This window comes from Megalobrama amblycephala, linkage group LG17 (genome assembly GCF_018812025.1).
Source record: "Megalobrama amblycephala isolate DHTTF-2021 linkage group LG17, ASM1881202v1, whole genome shotgun sequence".
NCBI classification, from domain to species: Eukaryota; Metazoa; Chordata; class Actinopteri; order Cypriniformes; family Xenocyprididae; genus Megalobrama; species Megalobrama amblycephala.
In genome coordinates this window covers 7,994,006-8,018,436 of record NC_063060.1, presented here as the reverse complement: position 1 = coordinate 8,018,436, position 24,431 = coordinate 7,994,006, and the positions used below count along the sequence as shown (strand labels likewise).

The window sequence follows — 24,431 nt, the reverse complement described above, 5'->3', positions numbered from 1 at the left end:
AATAAATAGTTTTGTCCAGTAGTACATGAGTAGCCTACATTTTACAGAATCTGTCAGTTATTTCTCAAGACAATGTGTAGCCTACAGTGTTTGTCAAGACAAAGACTATTGTAGGCTAATTGAGGTAAATGTAAGACTGTTAGTATGTAGACTGAATCATGAATTAAAATGATCTGTTTCAAAAATGAAAACGACAACCATATTTTAACAAAAACAAAGATAAAAACAACGAATTAAAAGACATGAAAAGTGAGGACCGCTCGAAATGTCACTTCTTCTGTTTTCCCTGCATTATTCCGGATGTTCCTAAATTCTTGTGGTTAAACCACCACGTCACCACCAGATAGTGGAAATCTGATGGTCACACACCCTTATTACACTCACAGAAACTGTTACTCCAACACAGATACACGTTCCTTTGGATTTAAATGGAGGCATTCCATTGCTTAGACACGATGTCAGATCACGGTAAGAGTCGAAAGTTTGCAGTCTACAGAGTTTGAAAGTGTTCTCACATATCTTGTGTGTTTAATTTTTTACTTTGTTATTGAAGTTCAAACTGTGCACGCGCACTGTCTGCATGACTCGAGATCACGTCCGTTACATTCGGAAATTCTCCTCAGCAAATATAAACCGTGAAAGTGTATTAACCAAAACGAAAAATTAAATTATGTTATAAACACTAAGTTTTCTTATTAAGAAAGTTACCTCTTTCACTGTTTCTCAATCAATTTCCTGCAAATGGACTGAATTTTGCAACTTTGGATTTTGCAATTATCAGTAGGGCTATTCATTACTATACAAAGCCTACATTTTGATGTCCTCTGACTTTTTTTTTTTTAAAGCAGGCTCACAATCCATGTTTTTTGAGATAACTTTTATATATATTTTATAATCTATTAACCTGGCATGAAAAAACATAAAATGTTTTTTATTGACAATCTTTTCTTTAAAAAAAAAAAAAAAAAAAAAAAAAAATATATATATATATATATATATATATATATATATATATATATTTTTTTTTTTTTTTTTTTTTTTTTTTGTCTCTGAATGAGTGTCAGCTTAATATTGGCAATATTTGTATATTTGTTTCCTGTTCTTGCTTAGTGTTTTATTATTCCACATTATTTAAGTTCACCCCATATAAAGATTTTTTTTGTTTTTTGTTTTTTTGTTTTGTTTTTGAGCCTGTTAGATAGTCACATGAGACTTGCATTTCACTGCTTGGACATTCTGCCTGACATCTTTTGCGTTGCACTTAAGAATGATGGCTTTGAAATTGAATGATTGGGTGTAAATGGGTATGGGTGTAAAACATTATTATTTTTTTGCACAAACTATTCTTTTAATCACAAATTTATGTTGTAAATGTTTAGAAAATGCTTGAAACTTTCAATAATTTGAATATCTACATGGAAATAATTTCTTTGTCTTCTTCTCCAGGGGTCCAGTATGTGGACAGGCACAGGTCTGAGCTCATCCAGAGGGTTCAGAGGGTGATGGCAGTGTCACGCAAGCTGCTGTCAATGAACATGATCAATGTGGAGACATATTCACAGATCAGGAGAGCAGGAACCAAACAGGACAGAATGAGAAGGCTTTATGTAGCACTGGATGAAGGAGGACATGAAGTTAAATCTGCATTTTATTCTGCACTGGAGGAGTGTGAATTTCATCTCTGTTTAATAGGTAAAGATGTTACAGAAAATGGACTATTCAGAAGTTTACAAAATATCGAAAGCAATGTGCATATAAACCCTTTAGAACACATACTTGTTATACTTAACACCCTGAAGTATCTGTATTCTCTCCTTCTCTCCTTACTACAATAGATTTGCCAAATTTTGATGATGTTATTTATGCTGACATTACTTCATTCCTGGAAAGGAAGTGTAAGTGCTTCATTACTGATCTCCATTGTACATAAAAATGCTTAAACATTCAATCATTTGGAGAAAACAAGGTAATAATAATTCATTCATGTCGTATTTTCCAGATAACAGGTTTTTAGCTAATCAAAGGTCTGAGCTCATCCAGAGGGTTACAAGAGTGATGCCAATAGTGGATGAGCTGTCGGCACAACACAAGCTCAATGATCAGACATATGCACGAATCAGGAGAGCACCGACCAACCAGGAGCAAATGACAGAGCTTTATAAAGCCCTGGATGAAGGAGGATATGATGTGAAATCTGCCTTTTACTCTGCTCTGAGGAAGTATGAACCACACCTGTTCTGTTACCTGGGTAAATAATCTAATAATCCATGACAATGTGCCATATCAATTAGAAAAGGCAGGAATTTGCAAAAAAAAAAAAAAAAACTGTCTGTCATTATATCTGTCTGTCTGTCTGTCTGTTCATTTGTTTTCTTTCTCTCTCTAAACTTTTTTTCAAAACTTTCAAACAAGTCATTATTGAGCCAATATTAGGTTTGTCTTGACAAATTTTTATTTTCTACTTGAAAATTACAGTTGAATTCAGTATGAATTTCTTTTTTCATTCTTACATTCAAATTCAAATTGCAACTCTGCAATTCATGCCACCTCAATTCATGTTCAACTGTGATTTAAAAATCATTTAAAAACCAGTTCTGAATGGCTTGCATTAAATATTAAAGGCAGGGTAGGTAAAAAATGTATAAAAAACTTTTTTTTCAAAATTTGTTTAAACTTTATTTATATATCAATACATATTTAAAATGTAAGTACTCTGAAAAAGAAAGTATAAAAATCGAGTGTCTGTAGACCTCTCACGACTGTTTTAAAGACAGCTCATTATTTCCATTCACTCCACCCCCTCCCTTCTGGGCTCCTTCCAAAGCCACGCCCCCAAAACGCATGAACGTGCGACTCCGACCACTGAGCTGGAAGACGCATTATTTACCTGAGACGAGCGGAGAGGAAGGAGCACAGTGCATGTAGTGACATCATGTCAGAATCACATGTAATAAAAATAACTTTATAATTATGAAGATAAACATAATTTAATTCGCTAATGAGTTAGTTATCTATAAGGCAAAGCTAAAAACAGGTTGCATGATACACGTTTTTCCATTACCATCATTTACACTGTGATGAAGATGAATTTCGTGTAAGATTCATAACATATACGTTGTTCTACAGATAAACAGAGTAACATACACTCAAATATCAACTCACAACTGCATTGCAGACACAAAATAATAACACACACATACAACAAAGTGTGTACGACACACACAGATACAAGATAAAGACATCAGTAAACATAGGTAGAGAATATAAAAACAAAACAAAGGCGAAAAAAAACGTGCAGGTAAACTTACAGGTGAACATGGTAAAAGAGTAAGACAGAGGGTAAATATAGTTCTAAGAAAAGTTCCTAGATGCGGAGTAACGTTAGGCCTACTATCTGTTAAACATGTATTTAGTTATCTAAAGCAAAAATATGCACAATTCAACACTATAGCTATCATCTTGAGCTAGGCCTATAGATTATTTATCGTCTCTACTACGGCTCGCTAAGTAATGTTATGTTAGCTATATTACGCAGCTACGTGTGCTAATGACACATGCTTCATGAAAAAATAAACAAAAAAATATGTATGATCAAAATACAAAAAGAAAGATTTACCTGTCCAGCAGAAATAAAGCCATCAAGGAGTCACTTTTCAGCCCCTTGAGTTCCCTCAGTTCTCGCCATCGCTGGAGAGCCACGCCGATATTAACTCGCGTTTTATTTCTTTGTTTATCCAAAGACTTTTTGTTCATTGCCTTTTCTTGTACTGTTATTGTCTTCCTTTTTTGCCTGGTTTGCCTTCACTAACTGCATAGGCCGGTACTGTGAATTTTGCTTGCTGTTTCTCTGCCATTGTTTTGGTATTCCTAGGATCCATGCCTCTTGAATTCCCCAAATCAAACGTGCGCGCGCAAGTGGGCAGGTCATGTGTGGCAAAAGGGTGGTTGCCATGGTTGCGAGAGAGTGACAGCCGCCTAAGCCAATCCTATGTTTCGTCCCGGATGGAAATAATGAGCTGTGTTTAATACAGATTAAACGGTCTAGAGTCACTCGATTTTTATACTCTTTTTATCAGAGTTCTTACATTTTAATTATGCATGTATATATATAGAAAGTTTAAACAAATTTGGAACAAAATTTCTTACCTACCCTGCCTTTAAGTTGCATTAAAATAATACGGACCACTTCTCTGAGCTTACAGTTTTTCTCAATCACTTTGGCACATTTTTTGAAAGTCTTAACATTCTCTAAACTGTAAGTTCAATTGTCACAACTGTTTGCTGGAACATCAGAACTCAATAGCATGTCTGCAAAATGTAATAACTCACCCAAAACATTTAATTATTGCTTCAAAACCTAGTTATTGTGCTAGTAAACTGGCCAATGGCACCAAAATAAAGTGTTTTTGTTATTGTGTGAGTCACACTGATCAAAGTTTAGTTTTTTTTCACCATGGGAATATTTATATACAAATTTCTTGTTTTTTCTATTTTTTGTTTTTGTTGACTAATTGCTTTATATACGATACAAGAATATTTTGTCTGTGTATCAGACTGATCATTTTAAATACAGATTCAGACAGTAGGTAAAACTGACTGGGAAAAGTCAATATAGCACACAAAAAGAAAATGAACATTTATATTTTTACAGTACATTTATTTTTGCAGAAATGTGTTACGTGTAAACTGAAGATTCTCAGTTGCTTGTTGATTTTTACACACTATTATGTCTTTCCCTATCACATATCTTCTTACATATCTTCCTATTGTTCTTCCATGACAAAAAATTTCAGTTTACACATTTCTACAAAGGTAAATGAACTGTATAAATACAAATGTATTTATACAGTACTGAGGGAGCTGCTGTTGTTCAGAGTTGTGATGTTCCTCCATGTTCAAAAATGGTAGTGCTGTCAGCAACTATATATATACAGTATATATATATATATATATATATATATATATATATATATATATATATATATATATATATGTGCATTTACATGTGCATTTACATGTTGTGCAAATAGTAGACAATTGTACTTACTCTTTTGCACATGCCAAAACACATGCAATTTGTTTAAATCAATAAGAAATTCAAATTCAAATCTGATGTGAACAAGAAACTAATTGTTCAGAGATTGTTTTGAAAAAAAAAAAGTCTCATATGAAAATTGAGCCAAATCAATTGAGAAAAACTAATGAAAATCAATGATTATTTTATGTTTCCTTTAGAGCACAACCCTGAGATTCTTCAGTACAAGTCTTCAGTCATTGAGAAATATAAGTTTGTGACCGAGTATAACCTTCCATCTGATGAATGTGTGGAACTGGCCGCCCGTTACACTGAACCAGTGATCATTCAGAAGAGCAAAGAGCAGGCTGAGAAATACTATCGTGAACATGTGAAGTCTGTGGATGCTTCATCTCAACTGTTATCAAATGACAAGAATCACAGCATCAGAATAGACCAGCTGTTCAGTCCCGACAGTGATGGAAACACACCGAAAACTGTGATTCTCAGTGGAGATTCTGGAAGAGGTAAATCCTTCATGTTACAGAAGATCATGTTGGACTGGGCGTCTGGAGAACTTTACTCTGAAAAATTTGATTTAATTTTTCTCCTGAAATGTGAAGAGCTGAAGTTTATTTCTTATAAGATGAGCTTATTTAAGCTCCTGAGCTGGAGTTGCAGTTTAACATCAGATCAGATCTCAGGGATATTAGAGTTAACACCAGAGAAAGTCCTCTTCCTCATTGATGGAATTGATGACTTTTCATTTGATCCACACAGTCATACATCACGACCCACTATTGCATCCCATGGAGCACTATCAATGGACACTCTTATGAGTCTGTTGAATGGACAGATCCTATCTGAGTCCTTCCTGCTGGTTACCTTCAGAACAGCTGCTGATCCAGTGCTGAATCTCCTAAAGGGACCTCAGCGTTTCACTGAGATCATGGGCTTCTCTGAGAGAGGGGTGCAGGAGTACTTCCACAAGTTCTTTCAGGACGAGCTACTCCTCAGGAAAACATATGAGGGCGTGAAGATAAATGAAAGCCTCATGACTATCTGCTCTGTGCCTTTGCTGTGTTGGATGGTCTGTTTTTGTCTGAAGAAACACTTTACAGATGATGATCATGTGATGGCAGAACTAAAGACAACCACCTCCATATATGTGAACATTGTATCCACTCTACTGGAGCATCATGATCAGAGTCAGTCTGTCCTCACCATGCTGAGGAGTCTGGGTCAGCTGGCCGAGGAAGGGATACAGGATGAAGAAGTCCTTTTTGAAGAAAAGACTGTGTTTGAGACCTTAGAGGCTTATAGTAGCCAGTTCTTGCATAAAGAACTTTGGAATAGAGACTATATAAGGAAAACAGTTCTCAAGTTCATGCACCTCAGCTTTCAGGAGTTCTTCGTTGCTCTTTATTATGTGTTTTTGAATGAAGAAGAGTCCCAGAGGAACATCAGAGACACTCTAGCTGCTGAGAGTGTGAAAGATAGAATATCAAATCCCATTTCTTCAGTTCTGCTGTTCCTCTGTGGTCTCTCTAATGAAGACGCGAACAGTTCTCTCTTTAAAATGCGCAACTGGACTGTTCCTTACATCATAAGAAAAGAGATGGAGAGCACAATCCTTACTCTTCAGGATGATGATAAGCTACTTGCTCTCCGCTGTCTGTATGAGCTCCATGATGAGGTGTTTGTGAGGAGAGCTTTGGCAGATTGGGTATCCATGGATCTGTCCAACATTTCCCTGAGGAGCACAGACTGTTGGGTGCTGCTGTACTGTCTTCAGTGCTGTCCACACATCAGAGAACTGAACCTCATGTACTGTGATTTAACAGCTGATAAACTCAAGATTCTTCAGCCAGCACTCTGTATGTGTGAGACTCTGAGGTCAGTGTGATGCATGGAGAACAGTTTGTTTAATGAAGTGCAAGAAGTAATAAAAATGCACCAGTTAGCTGTTTAAATAAGTGTCAGAGAAAAGGTGGGAAATGGTGACAACAGAGCAAATAAATAAAAACCTACAAATAATAAAATATTGATCAATAATATCATATTTTGTTTATTAATGATCTTTATTTTATACTAGGTTGTCAGTGGACCACCTGTCTGAAGTTGGAGATTTGATCATGGCTATTTGTGAATTCAAGATCTTGAAGAAACTGAAGTATTGTAACTTTTCATTATATTATGCAACTAGTTAATGCCATTTTGAAATGTTCAAATTGTCGTTCTTTTACCATAATAATGTATAATTATTTGATTTGACCAGGATTATTTTATATTTCTTTTTGTTTTGATTGGTAGAGTTCAGGAGGATGAATTCAGTGCTGTGAGTCCCAGATGGTCACTTGACCTGACCATTGCACAGAAAGATTACCTGTAAGATACTTTTTTTTACTCTTATACTGTAATCTGATAATAAACATAGCAAAATGTTTCAGAACGCAGCAGATATCATTCATAGTGAGTATATGTTGCTGTTATCAAATGCCCTTCAATGTCTGTTTCAGCTTGTCTTTGAGTTCCTCTGAGAAGAATCCATCATTTCCAGCAATCTTAAACATCAGTCTTACTTGTTCACACTCAGAGGTATCCAACACTGACTGGACATTCTTCTTACAGACACTCAAAGCAGAAAAAACAACAGAAGAGTAAGAAAAATATTTATTTTTCCATAATTTGCTATTTATCTCATCAGTAGCTTTACTGTTACTCATACATGTTGTGGTCAAATATATTTTTGCAGCTCTTCAGCTCTTGAGTATCATGTCAGTTTGCTGCTGTCTTCATTTCACTCATTGGGTTTTAAGAAGTTGTATCTGAAGGTGTTCAGTCTGAATGAGAGCTGGGCTTCTAGAATCATTTCCCTCGTCCAGACCTGCACCAGTCTACAGGAGATCAGGTAAGAGGCATACTCTGATTTCTGTTGTTTATCATCATAAATATGGTTAAACATTAGTTTGCCTGACTTTGATCACACTTAAAGTTAGGGTAGTATAGCTAAAAATGTCACTCAATATATATCTTGATATTTATACATCTGCTGATATTTACTGTATGTTTTATACTATCTATGGAACCAATCTTTTTTGGAGAAAAAAATGAAGGAAAGCTTTAAAAAATAAAACATGTTTTCCATACAGTTTTGAACTAAATGAACTCAAGGAAGAATCTTTTTAGTGGAGACTAAACACCTTTTAGTGTTTCTTCTAGTCTGATATTCAGTTGCAGATTAATACTGATATTTGACTTTGCGAATTTTATCTTTTGTTCTTTATTTTTTTTATCCAGTATTGAGGAAGACAACGACAATCCTAAGAGTCTCTTCTCAACTCTTAGTGTATTAGTTTATGATGATGAAAACATCAGGTACTGTACTTTTTTTTGCCCTACACACACAAGTATATTTAAAGGATTAGTTCATTTTCAAACAAAAAATACCCCAAGATTTACACACCATCAAGCCATCCTAGGTGTATATGACTTTCTTCTTTCTGAAAAAGACAATCGGAGAAATATTAATAAATATCCTGATGCATCTGAGCATACTGCCATTATAAAGCGAAGATGCGTCAGGATATTTATTAATATTTCTCTGATTGTCTTCGTCAAAAGGAAGAAAGTCATATACACCTAGGACGGCTTGAGGGTGTGTAAAGCTTGGGGTAATTTTCATTTGAAAGTAAACTAATCCTTTAAAGGATTAGTTTGCTTTCAAATTAAAATTTCCCTAATAATTTACTCACCCCCATGTCATCCAAGATATCTATGTCCTTCTCTCTTCAGTCAAAAAGAAATTAAGGTTTTTGATGAAAACATTCCAGGATTTTTCTCCATATAGTGGACTTCAATGGCCTCCAAATGGTTTTATTTCTTTTTGACTGAAGAAAGAAAGTCATATACACCAGGGATGGCTTGAGGGTGAGTAAATTATCAGGAAATTTTAATTTTAATTAGTGAACTAATTTTGAACTTTTTTTCTCTTTTAGGTTAGATATGAGGCATAGACGGAAGTCTGTATCTCTCTCAAAAATATCTTTCACTTGTCCACGCTCAGCATCAAGCAGCTCTGACTGGAAAATCCTCTTCCAGAGATTCCATGAAGTGTCCATACACCAACGAAAGTAATTAAGAATTTTACAGTAACATTGAAGCCATTATGTTTTTGCTTTGTTTTTTCACTAATTTATACTACAATGGTCTCTGACACTTTTCAGTATAGAGTCAGCATTACATTCAAGCTGAATTTGTAAGTTAACAATATCGTTCACCCATGATTAATTAACTTCATATATGAAAGTGAGGCATACTGTAAGTTAGTATGCAGATGGTCATGATGGAGGGCAACACAAGGGGTGATCGCAATGATGTAGAATAAAATGGAGACTAGCCATGACATGTGCATGTACACCATTTTACAATAAATATGTATCGAATGCTATTAATTTATTTCAGTTTAAAACTGAGTGGAAAATAATTACTTCATGCACTTTTAAATGTCAAATGCCCAGTTTAGTGTTTTGGTTATAGGTGTTTGTATTGATTTGTATTAATGTGTTTCTTGCAGTTCTCCAGAGTGTAATGAGCATGCAGATGGTCTGTTTTCTTTCCTGCGCTCTGTGTGTGGTTTGAAGAGTGTGGAGCTGATGATATTCAGTCTGAATCAGAGTTGGGCTCTCAGGATTCTCTTTCTCATCCAGACCTGCAGCAGTCTCCAAGAAATCCGGTAAGACTGAGAAGTAAAACTAAGTCAATGTTGGATCACTCAATGTTTTAACAGTCTGTCTTCGGACAAAACACTTTGATAATATGTTATAGTCAGGGCTGGCCTGTGACATGATGTGGTCGCCACACAAAAGGATTTTTATTTCATATCTATTGTGTCACTAACCTCCCCCATTATTGACAGTGCTTAAGTATAGCAGTGCTTATGTGTTGTGTGTACAGACATCCCAAGTCTCCCGGAAGTTCCGGGAGTCTCCCGCATATTGATAGCGGCTCCCTGATGCCCGCAAATTAGTTAAAATCTCCCGGAATCTAGAGCGAGCGAGCAAGAGCGCGCATAGAGACTGTGTTTCAAACCAGCGCGCGCACGGCAGAGAGGGATAGGGAGCGAGAGAGAGACCTTGCGTGTGTGTGCGAAGCGCATGTATGACAGAGAGCGTCCCGAATGTCCTTTTTCGGCAAATCAACCAATCAATTATCAGTGAGGTGAGTTGACAAGTTTCATTTCATGTGCATATTATTCAGGCAAGTTGCCAAGGCTACATGAAAACAACAAACTCCTTAGACCTGTTTAAATTTGCAATGGAAAATAAATAAAAGCAGTTTACATAAATAGTATAAGCAGCTTATATAAATAGTAAAATTAATCTACACATTTAAACATAATTAACGAATAATTGCATATGCCTATAGCTTATAGCTCCTTCCTCTTTTTTTTTTTTTTTTTTTTTTTTTGGGGGGGGGGTACCTCCCTGAAATGACTTTTTGCAGGTTGGGATGTCTGTGTGTATATAGAATGATTCTTGCTTCCATTCTGTTGCATCTCAAGAAAGTCTCTGTTGTGCTATCTCAGTTTTATTTTCTTTCTCTGTTTTGATCTTAAAACAAGCTTTGATTGTCAGTACGTATGGAAATAAGCAATTTTAACCAGGACACTGACCATGTCCATGCATTGCCTATCAATGACATCCTCGATTTCAGGATTTATTTTGTAGAAACCATGGAAACCAAAGAAGCTTGAATATATTATGTTTTATTAAGAGAACAACTGTTTGGATACCTTTATCGACAGAAAACTGATCATTGCTATATAGCTCAACATGTTTAGTCTTATTGTATGAATCTCATTTTCTTGATTTTTCCATGAGTACCATGTTTTTATGCCTCAGAGTGGCTAACATAGCATAACCAGATGCAGCTTTATTTTTAGTAACAGTAATACAGAATTCTCTCCATCATACAATATGTTTTAAAATTAATTGCATGTCATTTAACAAGCCATCCAGCATTTACTAATATGATATTCTAAAATTGATCTAGCTTACTGCAGTGTGCAACAAGTGTCTCATAGCAGCTGTCGAGCGAACACTCAGAGTAATGTTATTTTCAACACACTCAAATGTATCTAATATGATAAACAGTGCTGTGTTACCCCACATACACTTGACTGGAAGAAGCGGAAGCGGTGACTGTGGTACAATAAAAGTTCAGCTGCCTTTGAGGCGTGTATTGCGCATGTTGCTCCCACAACACTCTGTCCGCCTCTGCTTCATACTACAATAACGTTAACAATCGCATCCATGAACATGATTTCTGTCCGAGTCCTATCTTGATTTATTTCGACCGGCTGTGATGTGAAGACCGCATGTCCCAAGATTCCTGGCTCAAACTTGGCGTCATCAAGCTACGCCTTTGTTTTGAATAGGCGCCACCTAGCGGATGGAAAAACTACATAGTGCACCTTTAAATATGGATATTTGCTATCAATGTCTGGGCCAATGTCTGTGACAACTGTTTGCTTATTGGTGTTTGAGTCACATTGCTGAAATGTTGTTTTGTAGTGTCAGTGTCACTGGATTGCTGCTGGAGGAGGGACTCGAGTTCCTGTATGAATCACTGAAGGATTCACACTGTGCTGTCATCATTGAAGGGTTTGCATGCACTCAACAGATCTGCATTTGACTTTTTAAGCATTTGTTGTTACAAACATTTTATACAAAATGTTTTCTTAATTTTATTTGTATTTATAGCAATTGTGAGTTGTCTTTTCATTAGATTTATATACTTTTTAAAATTTACTGTATATATTTTTCAAAATGATAACAAAATGTCTTAAATAATTTCTGGTTCTCAAAATTTGTGAAACATGTTCATGTTTGTATGAACTACACCTGTGATTATTCTGCTAGGAGACCTGTGTGAACTTGATGGGAACGTACTATATCATTTGTATCTTATATAAAGGAATTCAGTTATTTTTTTAACTGGCAGGATCTAACAATTCTGCAGTTGGTTTTTAAAAATGTACAAATGTATTCTAACATTTTGTCTGTAGGCCGACCATTTCTGAGCCTGAACCCTCTGGACTGGATCTTCACCTGCTTCCAGTGTGTCAGTCTTGTGTTCACATTGTTGATAGTGATCAGTGGGTTCAGGTGGAGCCGTCAGTCTGTACAGATGAAGGAGGGTCAAAGTTCAGGATCAGCACTCAGGCGGGTCGATTCGAGTGCAGCAGGACCAGAATGCGATGGGTCTGTGCTGGTGACGTCACACTCCAGTACCGTGCTGTGGATAGACGTTTCCTCAGTGCAGAGCTGGAGAGGCTTCAGTGTGAGCAAATTGGTCCAGTGATTGATGTGACCGTGATCTCAGGGAAACTGGAGGAGGCCCATCTGCCTCATTACGCCTGTTTAGCAGAGTCTGACCCCTCTCTCAAAGATGCTGTGAAGGTCCTCAGTTTTGAAAATGAAGGAATAACCTTAGAATCAGTGGAGTTGACTCGTTTTCATGCCAGAGTACTCCAACCAGATTTTTCTCCTAAAACAGTACTTATGAAACTAGGGATTCCAGTGAAAGTGCACTGTGATCTACTGGTCTTTGTGACAAAAAAGAACCCCATCATTCTCCATGTGTATTTTTTCCCATCAGATTCACTTTTTAAAGAAAAAATTAGGATGGAGGAAAAATCGAGTCTTCCAATCAAGTGTCCTAGACCTGAAACCCCACTGCGGATGATGAAACAACACAGTCTTGAGATTCCCGGTGCTTGTATTCAACCCAGAGAGATCAAGCTAAGAGGTGATATCGAGCCTAACTTCTTTAAGGTCAAACAAACTCTGGTCGATGACATCAATATAACTCTCAGCCGCGTGGATGATCAGAAATCAGTATGGACTGCAACAATTTGGAAAGAAGAACTAACTGAAACAATTGCAAGCAAAGTCAAATCTAGTTTGTTGCAACATGGAGAAATACAAATGAAACAAGTGCCTGTCAACTTTGATAAAGTTAGTTTTTTTGAAAATAATTGGTGTGGTCTGATTAAAAACATTAAGAATGTGAACGCCATTGCAGACAAACTGCTCCAGAAGCAAATCATTAATGAAGAAATATATTCTGAAATCACACATCCTAATTCAACCAAAGAAGAAAGCATGAGAAAGATCTGCAGCATTGTGCGTAAAGGCAGTGTTGCTGTGAAAAACCTCTTAATCTCTATTCTTCAGGAAGAGGAGCCCAACCTTTTAAATGATTTGCATTTATCCGACTCTTAATATGGTTTAAACCCACAAGTTCAGATTGAAATAATGCAGGTCAAACTTGTATTGCAGGTATATAGTGTAAACCATGTATATGGATAGAGGTATTTTTCAAAGTCAGCTGGCAAAATTTTTATGTTTAAAATAACAAAGAGATGTAACAAATCTAAAGTGTTTTTGTTTATTTATTTGTTTTTCAGTATATGCGAAGACAGTTACAGAGTCTGTCATGTTTTTCAGCATAATGTTCTTGTTTTACTGGTTAACTGGGAGTTAACAATAAATTGTGGTGTAACAATGTACTTCCTCTTTTCTATTCTCTATTTTGTCCAAAGCTCTGTACTCTCTCATCAAGATTATCGTAAGAAGAATGATGTCAGATAACTGTAAGTGTTTATTTCAGAGTTACACTTTACTGCTGAATATTCAAAATGGTCAAATTCATGTTTATTTTGTTTATGGATTGCATTATATTTTGCTTTGTGGTTTAACATAAATAGCTGGACAGTTCAAATGTACCAAAACCAAAATAGCCTAAAACCAAAGCAGTAAAAGAAACAGCTTTATAAACAAAAAGTGCTTTTCCCTGTGTGTAGATTTACAAAGCCCATTAGACAAGGTTACACTCTCTGTTTCTGTAATGCAGGTATATAATTAGACAATATGTGCCCACTTTCACAGACAAGGCTTGAGCCTAGTCCTGGACTAAAATGCATGTTTGAGCTGTTTTAACTTAAAGCAACATGCACTGACATGTCTTAAAATACATCACTGCCATTGTTTTGTCACACCAGTAATGTTTTTTGTTTTTTTTCTAAGGCACATTTATAAAAGCTATTTAAATGTCCTTATTGAACTAAGGCCTAATTCTAACTTAATCTAAGCCCTGTCAGTGAAACTGGACCATTATGATTAATAATAGTAATATAACTATAGTTTTGACCACATATGTGAATAACAATAAACGTTTATTCTCTTTTTCATCCCTTTTTTATGTTCATACATGGCAACAGAATGCCTACTTCCTTTTTTACAAAGACTAATGAAACTACTACTGATTCAGCCTAATGACGAACAAATAGCCATTTTCAAAAAACTGTTAAAGACATATCTTTTTCGTCAACACTTGACCCAGTAATAGTAGCACTTACTTTTTATTTATCTTTCTTTTCTTCAATTTCTACTCTTTTTCCATCTATTTGTGTATTTAAATTAAAAATTCCTTGCTACAAGCACTTTACTGATTAAACTGTGACTTGACACAGCACTTACATACTGTTGTACTCATGTTGATTTGATTGCTTCTACTATTCTCATTTGTAAGTCGCTTTGGAGAAAAGCGTCTGCTAAATGACTAAATGTAAATGTAAATGTAATGACCAGCTCAATACTAAAACTCCACAATGTTTTATGCCACAGGTTATAGAGTCCCTATTTTCAGATTTAATTTGTAGGCCTTATTGTGGAAATTATACAATTAAAAAACCTGACAGCGTCAACTTCATAATTGAAAGATGTCTTTCAATTATTAATATTAAAGCTGCAGTCCGTAACTTTTTTGGGTTAAAAATGATCCAAAATCTATTTATGAGCAAGTACATAACCAGCCAGTGTTCAAAACAATCTCCTAACCTTAGCCCGATTCACAACGGTAAGCTTGCAATCATGTGTTCTAATCCGAGTGGTAGTGGTGAGTTCCTGCAGGAAATTCAAGCATGCCACTGTTCATCTTTTCATCATTACATCACGTCTAAAGAAGAAGTCCCAGGTAGTAGGCTACATCGCATTTGAGGAAGCTGCAGGGGGCAGATCATTTATAGCCTTTTCTCACAGCAGCTGGAATAATTAAACGTATCATTTTGATGGCGGATAACAAATTAATGTTAGAGATTAGACTGTACAGAAAATGAAATCTATGGGTAATGCTAATACACACTACACACAATCAAGCAATGCTGATGTTGTTAACATTAACAATTTGAGAACAAAGTATAACAATAATAATAATTTGCACGGTTTGATGCGATATGAGCTAAGCGATTGTTAGATTTAATTACCATTGGTAGCACATTTTATTGTAATGCTTTTTTTTCTCAGTTGGTCAGAACAAAAGTGGCTTACTTAGGTTTGTTCAGACGACATTTTCCGATGAAAATTCTTATTTTGGTCATACTTCCAAGACAACAATCTGTGATTCCAAAGTGTACAGTATCCACCAGTGCAGTGACTGACAGCCACATATTCTCCTCAAAACATTAGATTCATCCACGCTAAGGAGCCGTGCTTAAGCACAACCCACGTAAAGATGATAATTCCACAAATAATTGCAATTGCAGGTTTCAAACAGAGATGGCAACAAAGAGTATTAATATTACTTTGAAATGCTGTTGCTAGGGTGACTCTTTAGTATATTGTAATGGACATTTTTTTTCTTAGCACTAGCAGAGGCTTCAGGATAATATACATGTAAAATTTCTTCCAATACAACTTCAATATTTCATGTATGTATTTATTTATTTGGTGAGCAGTGTTGTAATAAGCTGGTTAACCCCTAAGCATTCCTAAGGTCTCTTTTGGAAGGTATTGTATGTGTACCATGAGCGGTACAGTGGAACGCTAACAGGTTAAAGGTCAGCCTGTCATTATAAACCCTTCAGTCAGGGTTGTCTGTACATTATCAATTATGTGCTGTCATTACCAGCTGTCTTATCCATGTTAATTGGGCTTCAATCTATTTAATTTTGGATTTTTTTTATTCAATAAAAGTCAGTGACTGTTTTGTTTCTTGTAGGTTTGAGCCCTGTGATTCTTCAGTACAAGTCTTCAGTCATTGACAGATGCAAGTTTGTGACAGAGCATACGCTTCTATCTGATGAACATGTGGGACTGGGCGCTCGTTACACTGAACCAGTGATCATTCAGAGGAGCAAAGAGCAGACTGAGAAATACTATCGTGAACATGTGAAGTCTGCTCACACTTCTGGAACAAAAACATCATGTCAGCTGTTATCAAATGACAAGAATCACAGCATCAGAATAGACCAGCTGTTCAGTTCCGACAGTGATGGAAAAACACCAAAAACGTCTCAGGTTATAGCTATAACCATAGTTCCCTGAGAGAGGGAACGAGACACTGCGTCCCGAAGGGGGCGCTATGGGAACACCCTCAGTGTGAATGCGTCTGATGCACGTGTGTCAACTAGTCCAATGGCGAGAGTGAACGTCACCGGCGGGTGACGTCACGACCAGGAAAGTATAAATACACATCCGGAAAGACCGGCTTCAGCTTAAACTGCCGAAGCAAATCGATCACAGGGATGCAAGGGAGTATGGCAATGCGACGCAGTGTCTTGTTCCCTCTCTCAGGGAGCTATGGTTATAGTCATAACCTGAGACATTCCCTTTCAAGGGAACTCGCACTGCGTCCCGAAGGGGGCGCTATAGGAACGATATCCCAAAACACCATAATTCCAAAATGCCTGTCTGTGTGAAACTGTGGCACACTAAGAAAAGAGCACTGATAAGCCTGGAGCTGCATCCAGGCTGAGATAATCTCACAAATGTGAGTGGCGAGAATCAGCTCGCCGCATCTATAACTGTTTTCAACATTGAAAATAATCATAAATGTTTATTGAACAGCAAATCAGCATATTAGAATGATTTCTGAAGGATCATGTGACACTGAAGACTGGAGTAACGATGCAGAAAATTCAGCTTTGCATCACAGGAATAAATTACTTTGTCAAATATATTTAAATAGTACACAGTTATTTTAAATTGTAATAATATTTCACAAAATTTTAATTAAATAAATGTAGCCTTGGTGAGCAGACGAAACTTCTTTTAAAAACATTACAAATCTTAGTGGTTCCAAACTTTTGGACTGTACTGTATATATATATAGGCATATAGGCCATACACACATCAAATTACATTTAATCTCTCAAAATTAAATGCAGTCACATATCAACCAGACAGGTAAAAACGGTCTGGATGAAAGGCTAAATAAAGAGTTATTAGTGTAGACATATAGCTTTTTAAAAACCAGGCAATATTCCATTAAATTCCTCAAATTAAATGAATCAGTGAACCACCAGACAAGTGTACACAGTCTGAATGATTGGTTGAATATTTATAACTGCCGTCTGCACACCCTAATCTGCGTGTTGCCTCGGCAAACGCAAGATCAGAGCCATTAGAATTTTTATTGCAGTTTGCAGACACGAAATCTGAACGTCGCCTCGGCAGACGCGAGATCCGTGCCACTAGATTCTTATTGCAGTTTGCAGACTCGAAATCTACGCGTCGCCTCGGCAGACGCGAGATCAGAGCCACTAGAATCTCTATTGCAGTTTGCAGACTCGAAATCTAAGCGTCACGACCAGGAAAGTATAAATACACATCCAGAAAGACCGGCTTCAGCTTTTGTGCCTTAGCAAAGCGCTCTGTGTTAAACTGTCTCTGTCTATTTATTGTTGTTTGTCCTCAAGCATTATATTCTAGACAGGAGCTTATTGGCGAGCAAATAGCAACTTGAGTCATGTGTGCCTCCCTGCCCTCGCTACTATACGAGTGGGGATACATGCGATTCATGTGTTGTTTGTTTTAGAGCAGAGCATGCACATCAGTTCTTGTAAAAAAGGGGATCTGACAGTGTTCATTCATAATTTCCCGATGTGATGCACTATCGAGATTTTTAGCTCTGCTCCTCTTGGCTTTTTTCTCGAGGGAATAAAGTCTTAAGCAATAAAGAATCTATGGCCTTGGATCAAAAAATCTAAGCGTCGCCTCGGCAGACGAGAGATCAGAGCCATTAGATTCTTTATTGCAGTTGCAGACTCGAAATCTAAGCGTCGCCTCGGCAGACGCGAGATGAGAGCCACTAGAATCTTATTGCAGTTTGCAGAAACGAAATCTACGCGTCGACTCGGCAGTTCTCCAGAGTGTAATGAGCATGCGGATGGTCTGTTTTATTTCCTGCGCTCTGTGTGTGGTTTGAAGAATGTGGAGCTGATGATATTCAGTCTGAATCAAAGTTGGGCTCTCAGGATTCTCTCTCTCATCCAGACCTACAGCAGTCTCCAAGAAATCTGGTAAGACTGAGGACTTGTTTTTACCTGGTCTAAAATGTTTTGAGCTTGTCCACTTTCGACTACTTCCAGAGGCATTCGACCGGATTGCTTTCGTAGTGTAGACGCTCATGTGATCATATGTGTTCGAACAGCCACAAAAGACCACCTACTCTCTGCCTACTGACCTAATGCGTAAACATTATGGGAAATGCGCTAGGCAGATGGGCCCTGCGTTTCATTCGTAAAGGCTCATCCCTATGCCCTTATCCCTTCAAAGGGTTTACCCTCCGGAGTGAGAGCTTCGAAGGGATGAAGGGTGTAGGGGTCAAAAAAGCTCGCACTTCTGCGTCATCTTAAAGAGACAATCAAGGAGGCTCTTTCATCGCACATTTTGTACGCTGGTTGAGCCCTCAAAAAACTAGCCCCCAATGAGTAGATTGTGAAAACTGCACCTTTTGTTTAATGTTAATTTACTTAGTTTTGGTTTATCACACCATATTGTATATTGTGTGTTTGAAACATTTGAATGGACTGATAAAGGGAGCTGTAAAGTATTTTTGTTGAAGTACAATGTCATTTTGACCAAAATAATGTAACAAATCTAACTCATATAAATATTACAGAAGTATAGTAAAATACTATACAAACATTTATAGATAAAATCAAACTCAGAGCCTTTTGTACCCATTCTGTAATGCCAAAAAACTTCCCTGTGCAAAGGATCATGGGGGCCCAAAGTGTCCATCAATTGTACCCTTCGAAATCCTTCATTCTGAAGGCCCCTTGAAGTGGCCAGTTTTGAGCACTTCGGTTTGGAACGACCCTTCAATGCAAATTTAAACTTTGATAGCTGAAGACCCAAGTTTGACTGGAAGGCAAAAAAATTTACCAATCACAGGCACGTGTACACATAGACATAAAAAGGGGGCTTGATCACCTGCCCTTTTTCTTCCTCCAGAGAAAGTGGCCTTTTATCTGGAGCGCTTTTTTATTTTTAATTTTTTTTTAATAAATTAACATATATTGCTGTTTGCGCACAGCTTCCTGCTTCATGGAACACGATTTCGGTCTGTTCCACATTCAAAACTATTATATTGCTTTAGAAGATTTGAAATGTAGTGCAAAGTTATATGGAAATAAGTCAAAGTCAAACAGTCAATATTTTGTGAGTCTGTTTTGAGCATCACTATTTGAAAGTCATGACACACATTTGAAAGTCATGTTTCTAGTATCTGTAAAACCGCCTTCTTCCATCTAAAAAATATATCTAAATTACGACATATGCTCTCAATGACAAATGCGGAACAGTTGGTTCATGCATTCATGACCTCAAGACTAGATTATTGTAACGCTCTACTGGGTGGTTGTTCTGCTCGGCTTTTAAACAGACTACAGTTGGTCCAAAATGCGGCAGCTAGAGTTCTTACTAGAACCAGAAAGTATGACCATATTAGTCCAGTTCTGTCAACATTACATTGGCTCCCTATTAAACATCGTATAGATTTTAAAATCTTGCTACTTACTTATAAAGCTCTAAATGGTTTAGCTCCCCAGTACCTAAGTGAGCTCTTAATGCATTATAGTCCTTCACGTTTATTGCGATCTCAGAATTCAGGCCAGTTGATAATACCCAGAATATCAAAATCAACTGAAGGCGGCAGATCCTTTTCCTATTTAGCACCTAAACTCTGGAACAATCTTCCTAGCATTGTTCGGGAAGCAGACACACTCTGTCAGTTTAAATCTAGACTAAAAACACATCTCTTTGCTCTTGCATACACATAACACATTATCAATACATTAACATTTTTCAAATCCGTTAAAGGATTGTTACGCTGCAATAATTAGGTCGGCCGGAACCGAGAACATTTCCTATAACACTAGATATACCTGTACATCAGAATAAGAATGGCATCTACGCTAATATCTGTCTCTCTGCTTATCCTGAGGTTTGCCGGGTGCTGGATCCAGGCCGTATCCAGATCAGATGGAGAACCTGTGTCTGGACCTGACTACAACGTAGCCCAGGAGACAATGGGCCTACAGATCCAGTTCTGGCTGCATCTATAATTCAGATTTTTAATCCCCGTATCCGCTTACATATATTTATATATAATCTATTTTTAATCTCTATAATAAAAATGTATAATTCAGATTTTGATCTCCATATCCATTTACATATATTATATATATCTTCCAAGGGGTTTTTTCCCTCCTAGGACTTTTTTCCCAGTGTTAGCACGCTGGGTTTTTCTCCTAGGGGGTTTTTTCCACCCCTGGGAGTCAGCCGACATTGGCTTAATGTAGCACCATCTTGTATATGTTACATATTACCACGCTTGTTTGTACAGCTTATTTTTAACCACTTCCCTTTTTTCTGTGCTTCTAATATGTAAAGCTGCTTTGAAACAATTACCAATTGTAAAAGCGCTATATAAATAAATTTGACTTGACTTGACTTGACTAGGATGCTCATACAGAATCATATGTGATAGTTAATATAGAAAAAAATAACTAAAGATGCCATTCAAAATGAATTTGTGCTAAATGTTTTGTCATTACAACAGTGTTACTGTACAAAACACTAAAATGATAAAATGTTGTATTGTAGAGTCAGTGTTACTGGATTGCTGCTGAAGGAGGGACTCGAGTTACTGCATGAATCACTGAAGGATCCACACTGCACTATGACCATTGAAGGGTATGTGTGCTCAATGTGCCTTTGACTTTTTTATTTTAATGATTAATAATGTAGTCTTAGGACCTACAAATCTACAAAACAAAACAAATGGGTTACACTGTTGATAGGAATTCAGGTATTATATGTACAAAAATCTAAAATCTATATAAAACGTTTATCAAATTTTTAAAATTTTAGCTAACTGTCTTTTTACAATTTGTTGTAAAATAAACCTGTTACAGTCTCAGTCACGTTCTGTTTGTCGTTCTCCTTTGTTCTGTTTTCCTGCCATCATCAGTCACCACGGACACTAACTAGATTATCACAGCTGTTTGTCATTTTGGTCAATTGTTCTGTGTATTTAAGTTCCTGTTTTTCCTATGTTCATTGTCCGGTTTCGTCCTTCGTGAGTTGTGTTGCGTTTCTGCCTGTACCTGTTGGATCTATTCAAGTAAAGACTTATTTTGTATCTTATCTCCTTCGTCGTGTGTTTTCTGCGCAAGCAACTTGTAACAAAACCATAATCTCCCTCAAGTCCCATTTTAGTCTTCAATAAATTATTTTGAACTATTAATACAAGTGAAAAACAATTTCCTTTTCTTATCATTATATCATATCTATCATACCTTTATTTTGTTTCCTCCATCTTAATAAAGGAGGAAGTGCAGTAAACCCATTGACCAATGCATAGAAGAGGACTGGAGTCAGAGCTGCAATGAGAAAGTGAAGATTCACTTCAAACCAAAGGTTTTGGAAGAGCTGGAAAAATGAGAATTTTATGCATTAGTCATTTCATTTATCATTATCATCTCTTTTCTTTAGGCTGAACATCTCTGCACCTGAAACTTCTGAAATGAATCTTCACTGTCAGTCTTGTGTTCACATTGTTGAATGTTGAATGCGATGGGTCTGTGCTGGTGACGTCACTCTCCAGTACCGTACAGTGGATGGACGTTTCCTCAGTGCAGAGCTGGAGAGGCTTCAGTGTGAGTGAATTGGTCCAGTGATTGATGTGACCGTGATCTCAAGGAAACTGGAGGAGGCTCATCTGCCTCATTACGCCTGTTTAGCAGAGTCTGACCCCTCTCTCAAAGATGCTGTGAAGGTCCTCATCAAAAGAGATGAAGGAATATCTTTACAGTCTGTAGAGTTGACCTGTCTGTGACACTGTCACACAAAATGCATGTTTTACTGCTCTATTTATTACAATGATTTTATGTATAATAGAGTTTTAATTGGTTTACATGTGTTTTAGTCCATTTTATTCCTCTTAACATTTTAAGTGTGTATGTCTTTAAGAAATGAATGGTTGGCCTGTCATGTGACCAGTCACATGACAGGAAGCAGGAAAAACATCTGTATAAAGAGAGCAGCATGGCAAACAAACAAGGACTCACGAACAGTCAACAACTCACCTGGATTGTGGAGTTACCAATTTTGTGGACTTACCTCTCCAGTCACAACCTTACAACTCTTGGATTATCACTACTGTGGACATTTGTATATACACCGGTGGACACTCACATTGGGACTTTAACAGCACACTAGGATTCTTGGACTGTTTTAGGGTATGGTACTTTAAACTGTATGCTTTTAACAGACTGAGTTTTCCTGGTTTTATTGTGGTGTTTTAAAGTTCCTGTGAATATTGTAAATACACAATTCTTATTTAACTTTATCATTGTTTTATGTCTCATTCTTTTAACCACTAACAAATTCACACAGTAAAATCTGACCCCATTTTTAAATCTTGTGACTTAGGCGATTTGGCTGAATGTTACACGTCATCATGCCAAAATTGTCCAACCATCCTTCTCTCTTACAACTCTAATTATAAGCTGGATCATGAAGTGAGAAGAACACTGCAGTCTTCTTCTCTACATGCGCTGTAAAGATCCTCTCATTCTTCACATTTATTTTTTCCCAGTGAATGACACTTGTTCAAAAGAAAAAGTTGAGCAAAATGAAAAATCAAGTCATCCGGTCAGCCATCCCAGACCTAACAGACCGTTTCGGATGAAAACACCACACCTTCTTGAGGTTCCTGGTGCTTCTGTCCATCCTGTAGAGGGGATTTCATTTACAACAGATGTTGATCCAAACTTCTTCAAGATCAAACAGCTTCAGGATGGTGACATACAAATGAATCTTATCAGAGAGGAGGACAAGAAGCCTGTGTGGACTGCCACAATATGGAAAGATGAACTTGCCCAGTTAAATCAAAAGAAAATACAAGATGAGCCGCAACTGAATTCTGAGATTGATAAAGCTAATTTTTTTGATAAACACAGACCGACTCTCATTCAAAGGGTTAAAAATGTGAAGAGCATTGCAGATAATTCATGAGGAACTATATTCTGAAATCACACATTGTAATTTAAGCAGTCAGGATAGTATGAGAAAGATCTGTTTCACAGTGAACTCAAGTGGTGCAATTGAAAAAATGCATCTTGATCTTCAGGACGAAGAGCCCTACCTCTCTAAAGAACTGGTGCGTTCAGATTCTTAATGATTCTCTTGGTGAATATATTGCTTTAGGTGGGCAACTGCATAAATGAACAGGCAAGAAATTAAATTATAAAATCATGTAACTATTAAATTGATTTGTGAACTGAACTGAAATATCAATTAAAATACATTACCAAATTAACTCAAGATTTCTTATTTAGTACTAGTATTTGTGCAAAGTAAGTAAATTCATTACTGAAATGGTCAGTTTGAAATTTGAACTTCTGGACTGCTGAACTATGTTTTGTCATCTGACAAGTTCATTGAATAAGATAAATGGATATATATATTTTAGTTCTGTAGTCGAGTCCTAAATAAATTTAGCTGTATCGTACAGTTTGACATCATATTGTTTAGTTACATTAATGGTTTATCCACTTCTTTTGTAAACTGACACTGCATTTTTTTTCTAAATTAGTGCCTATTTTATATAAAAATATTAGTTCTCAATTACCCCCCACAAAACCCACCACACGCTTTAGAGGCTCTGTTGATTCTCTATGAGGGGAGAGGAGGCACGAGAGTCTCGGACTCCCACTGTAACTTCACCTGTGGGTGTCGCTGTTGGACAGTGTTCCTTTAGAAAAACGACTTATTGTTTTTAATATCACATTTTGTAATATTTGTGTTTTTTTTAAAATATGGATTTCCCTTTCGAAAGGGAACTTCTACTCTGCACTGACTGCGCTGACTGCGCTAGGGAAACGTCCTCCGTGACCCGTGCTCGAAATGCCAAAAATCATCACACTCCAATCCTATTGGCCGGCGACAGCCTATCACGTCAAATGGCGCAAACCGTGACGTATAAAGGGAGCGCCTGGGGAAACAGCCGACATCCTTTTGTCTTTTTGCGACTGCTTTTGCTCGTGCCTTTTTCACTCTGC

General features: G+C 36.9%; 1 protein-coding gene and 1 long non-coding RNA gene across 3 annotated transcripts; both read left to right on the top strand.

Moving 5' to 3' along the window:
- Positions 1 to 137: 137 nt before the first annotated feature.
- On the top strand, positions 138 to 17,001 carry LOC125251180 (NACHT, LRR and PYD domains-containing protein 1 homolog). 2 transcript variants are annotated; one of them, XM_048164134.1, is made up of 16 exons: positions 138 to 468; positions 1,447 to 1,692; positions 1,836 to 1,895; positions 2,000 to 2,248; positions 5,236 to 6,910; positions 7,110 to 7,187; positions 7,328 to 7,402; positions 7,534 to 7,674; positions 7,770 to 7,925; positions 8,315 to 8,392; positions 9,013 to 9,147; positions 9,591 to 9,749; positions 11,590 to 11,679; positions 12,084 to 13,673; positions 16,079 to 16,377; positions 16,654 to 17,001. In XM_048164134.1, the coding sequence occupies exons 1-14, from the start codon at positions 429 to 431 to the stop codon at positions 13,300 to 13,302; spliced, it is 4,401 nt and encodes a 1,466-aa protein (XP_048020091.1). In that variant the 5' UTR covers positions 138 to 428; the 3' UTR covers positions 13,303 to 13,673; positions 16,079 to 16,377; positions 16,654 to 17,001. The 2 variants fall into 2 exon arrangements, with proteins under 2 accessions (XP_048020091.1, XP_048020090.1); XM_048164133.1 differs by having other exon boundaries at positions 16,079 to 17,001.
- Positions 17,002 to 20,708: 3,707 nt separating this feature from the next.
- LOC125251209 lies at positions 20,709 to 22,717 on the top strand. Its single transcript, XR_007180939.1, has 3 exons — positions 20,709 to 21,060; positions 21,696 to 21,786; positions 21,862 to 22,717. It is a non-coding gene; the product is annotated as an uncharacterized LOC125251209 (long non-coding RNA).
- Positions 22,718 to 24,431: the final 1,714 nt, after the last annotated feature.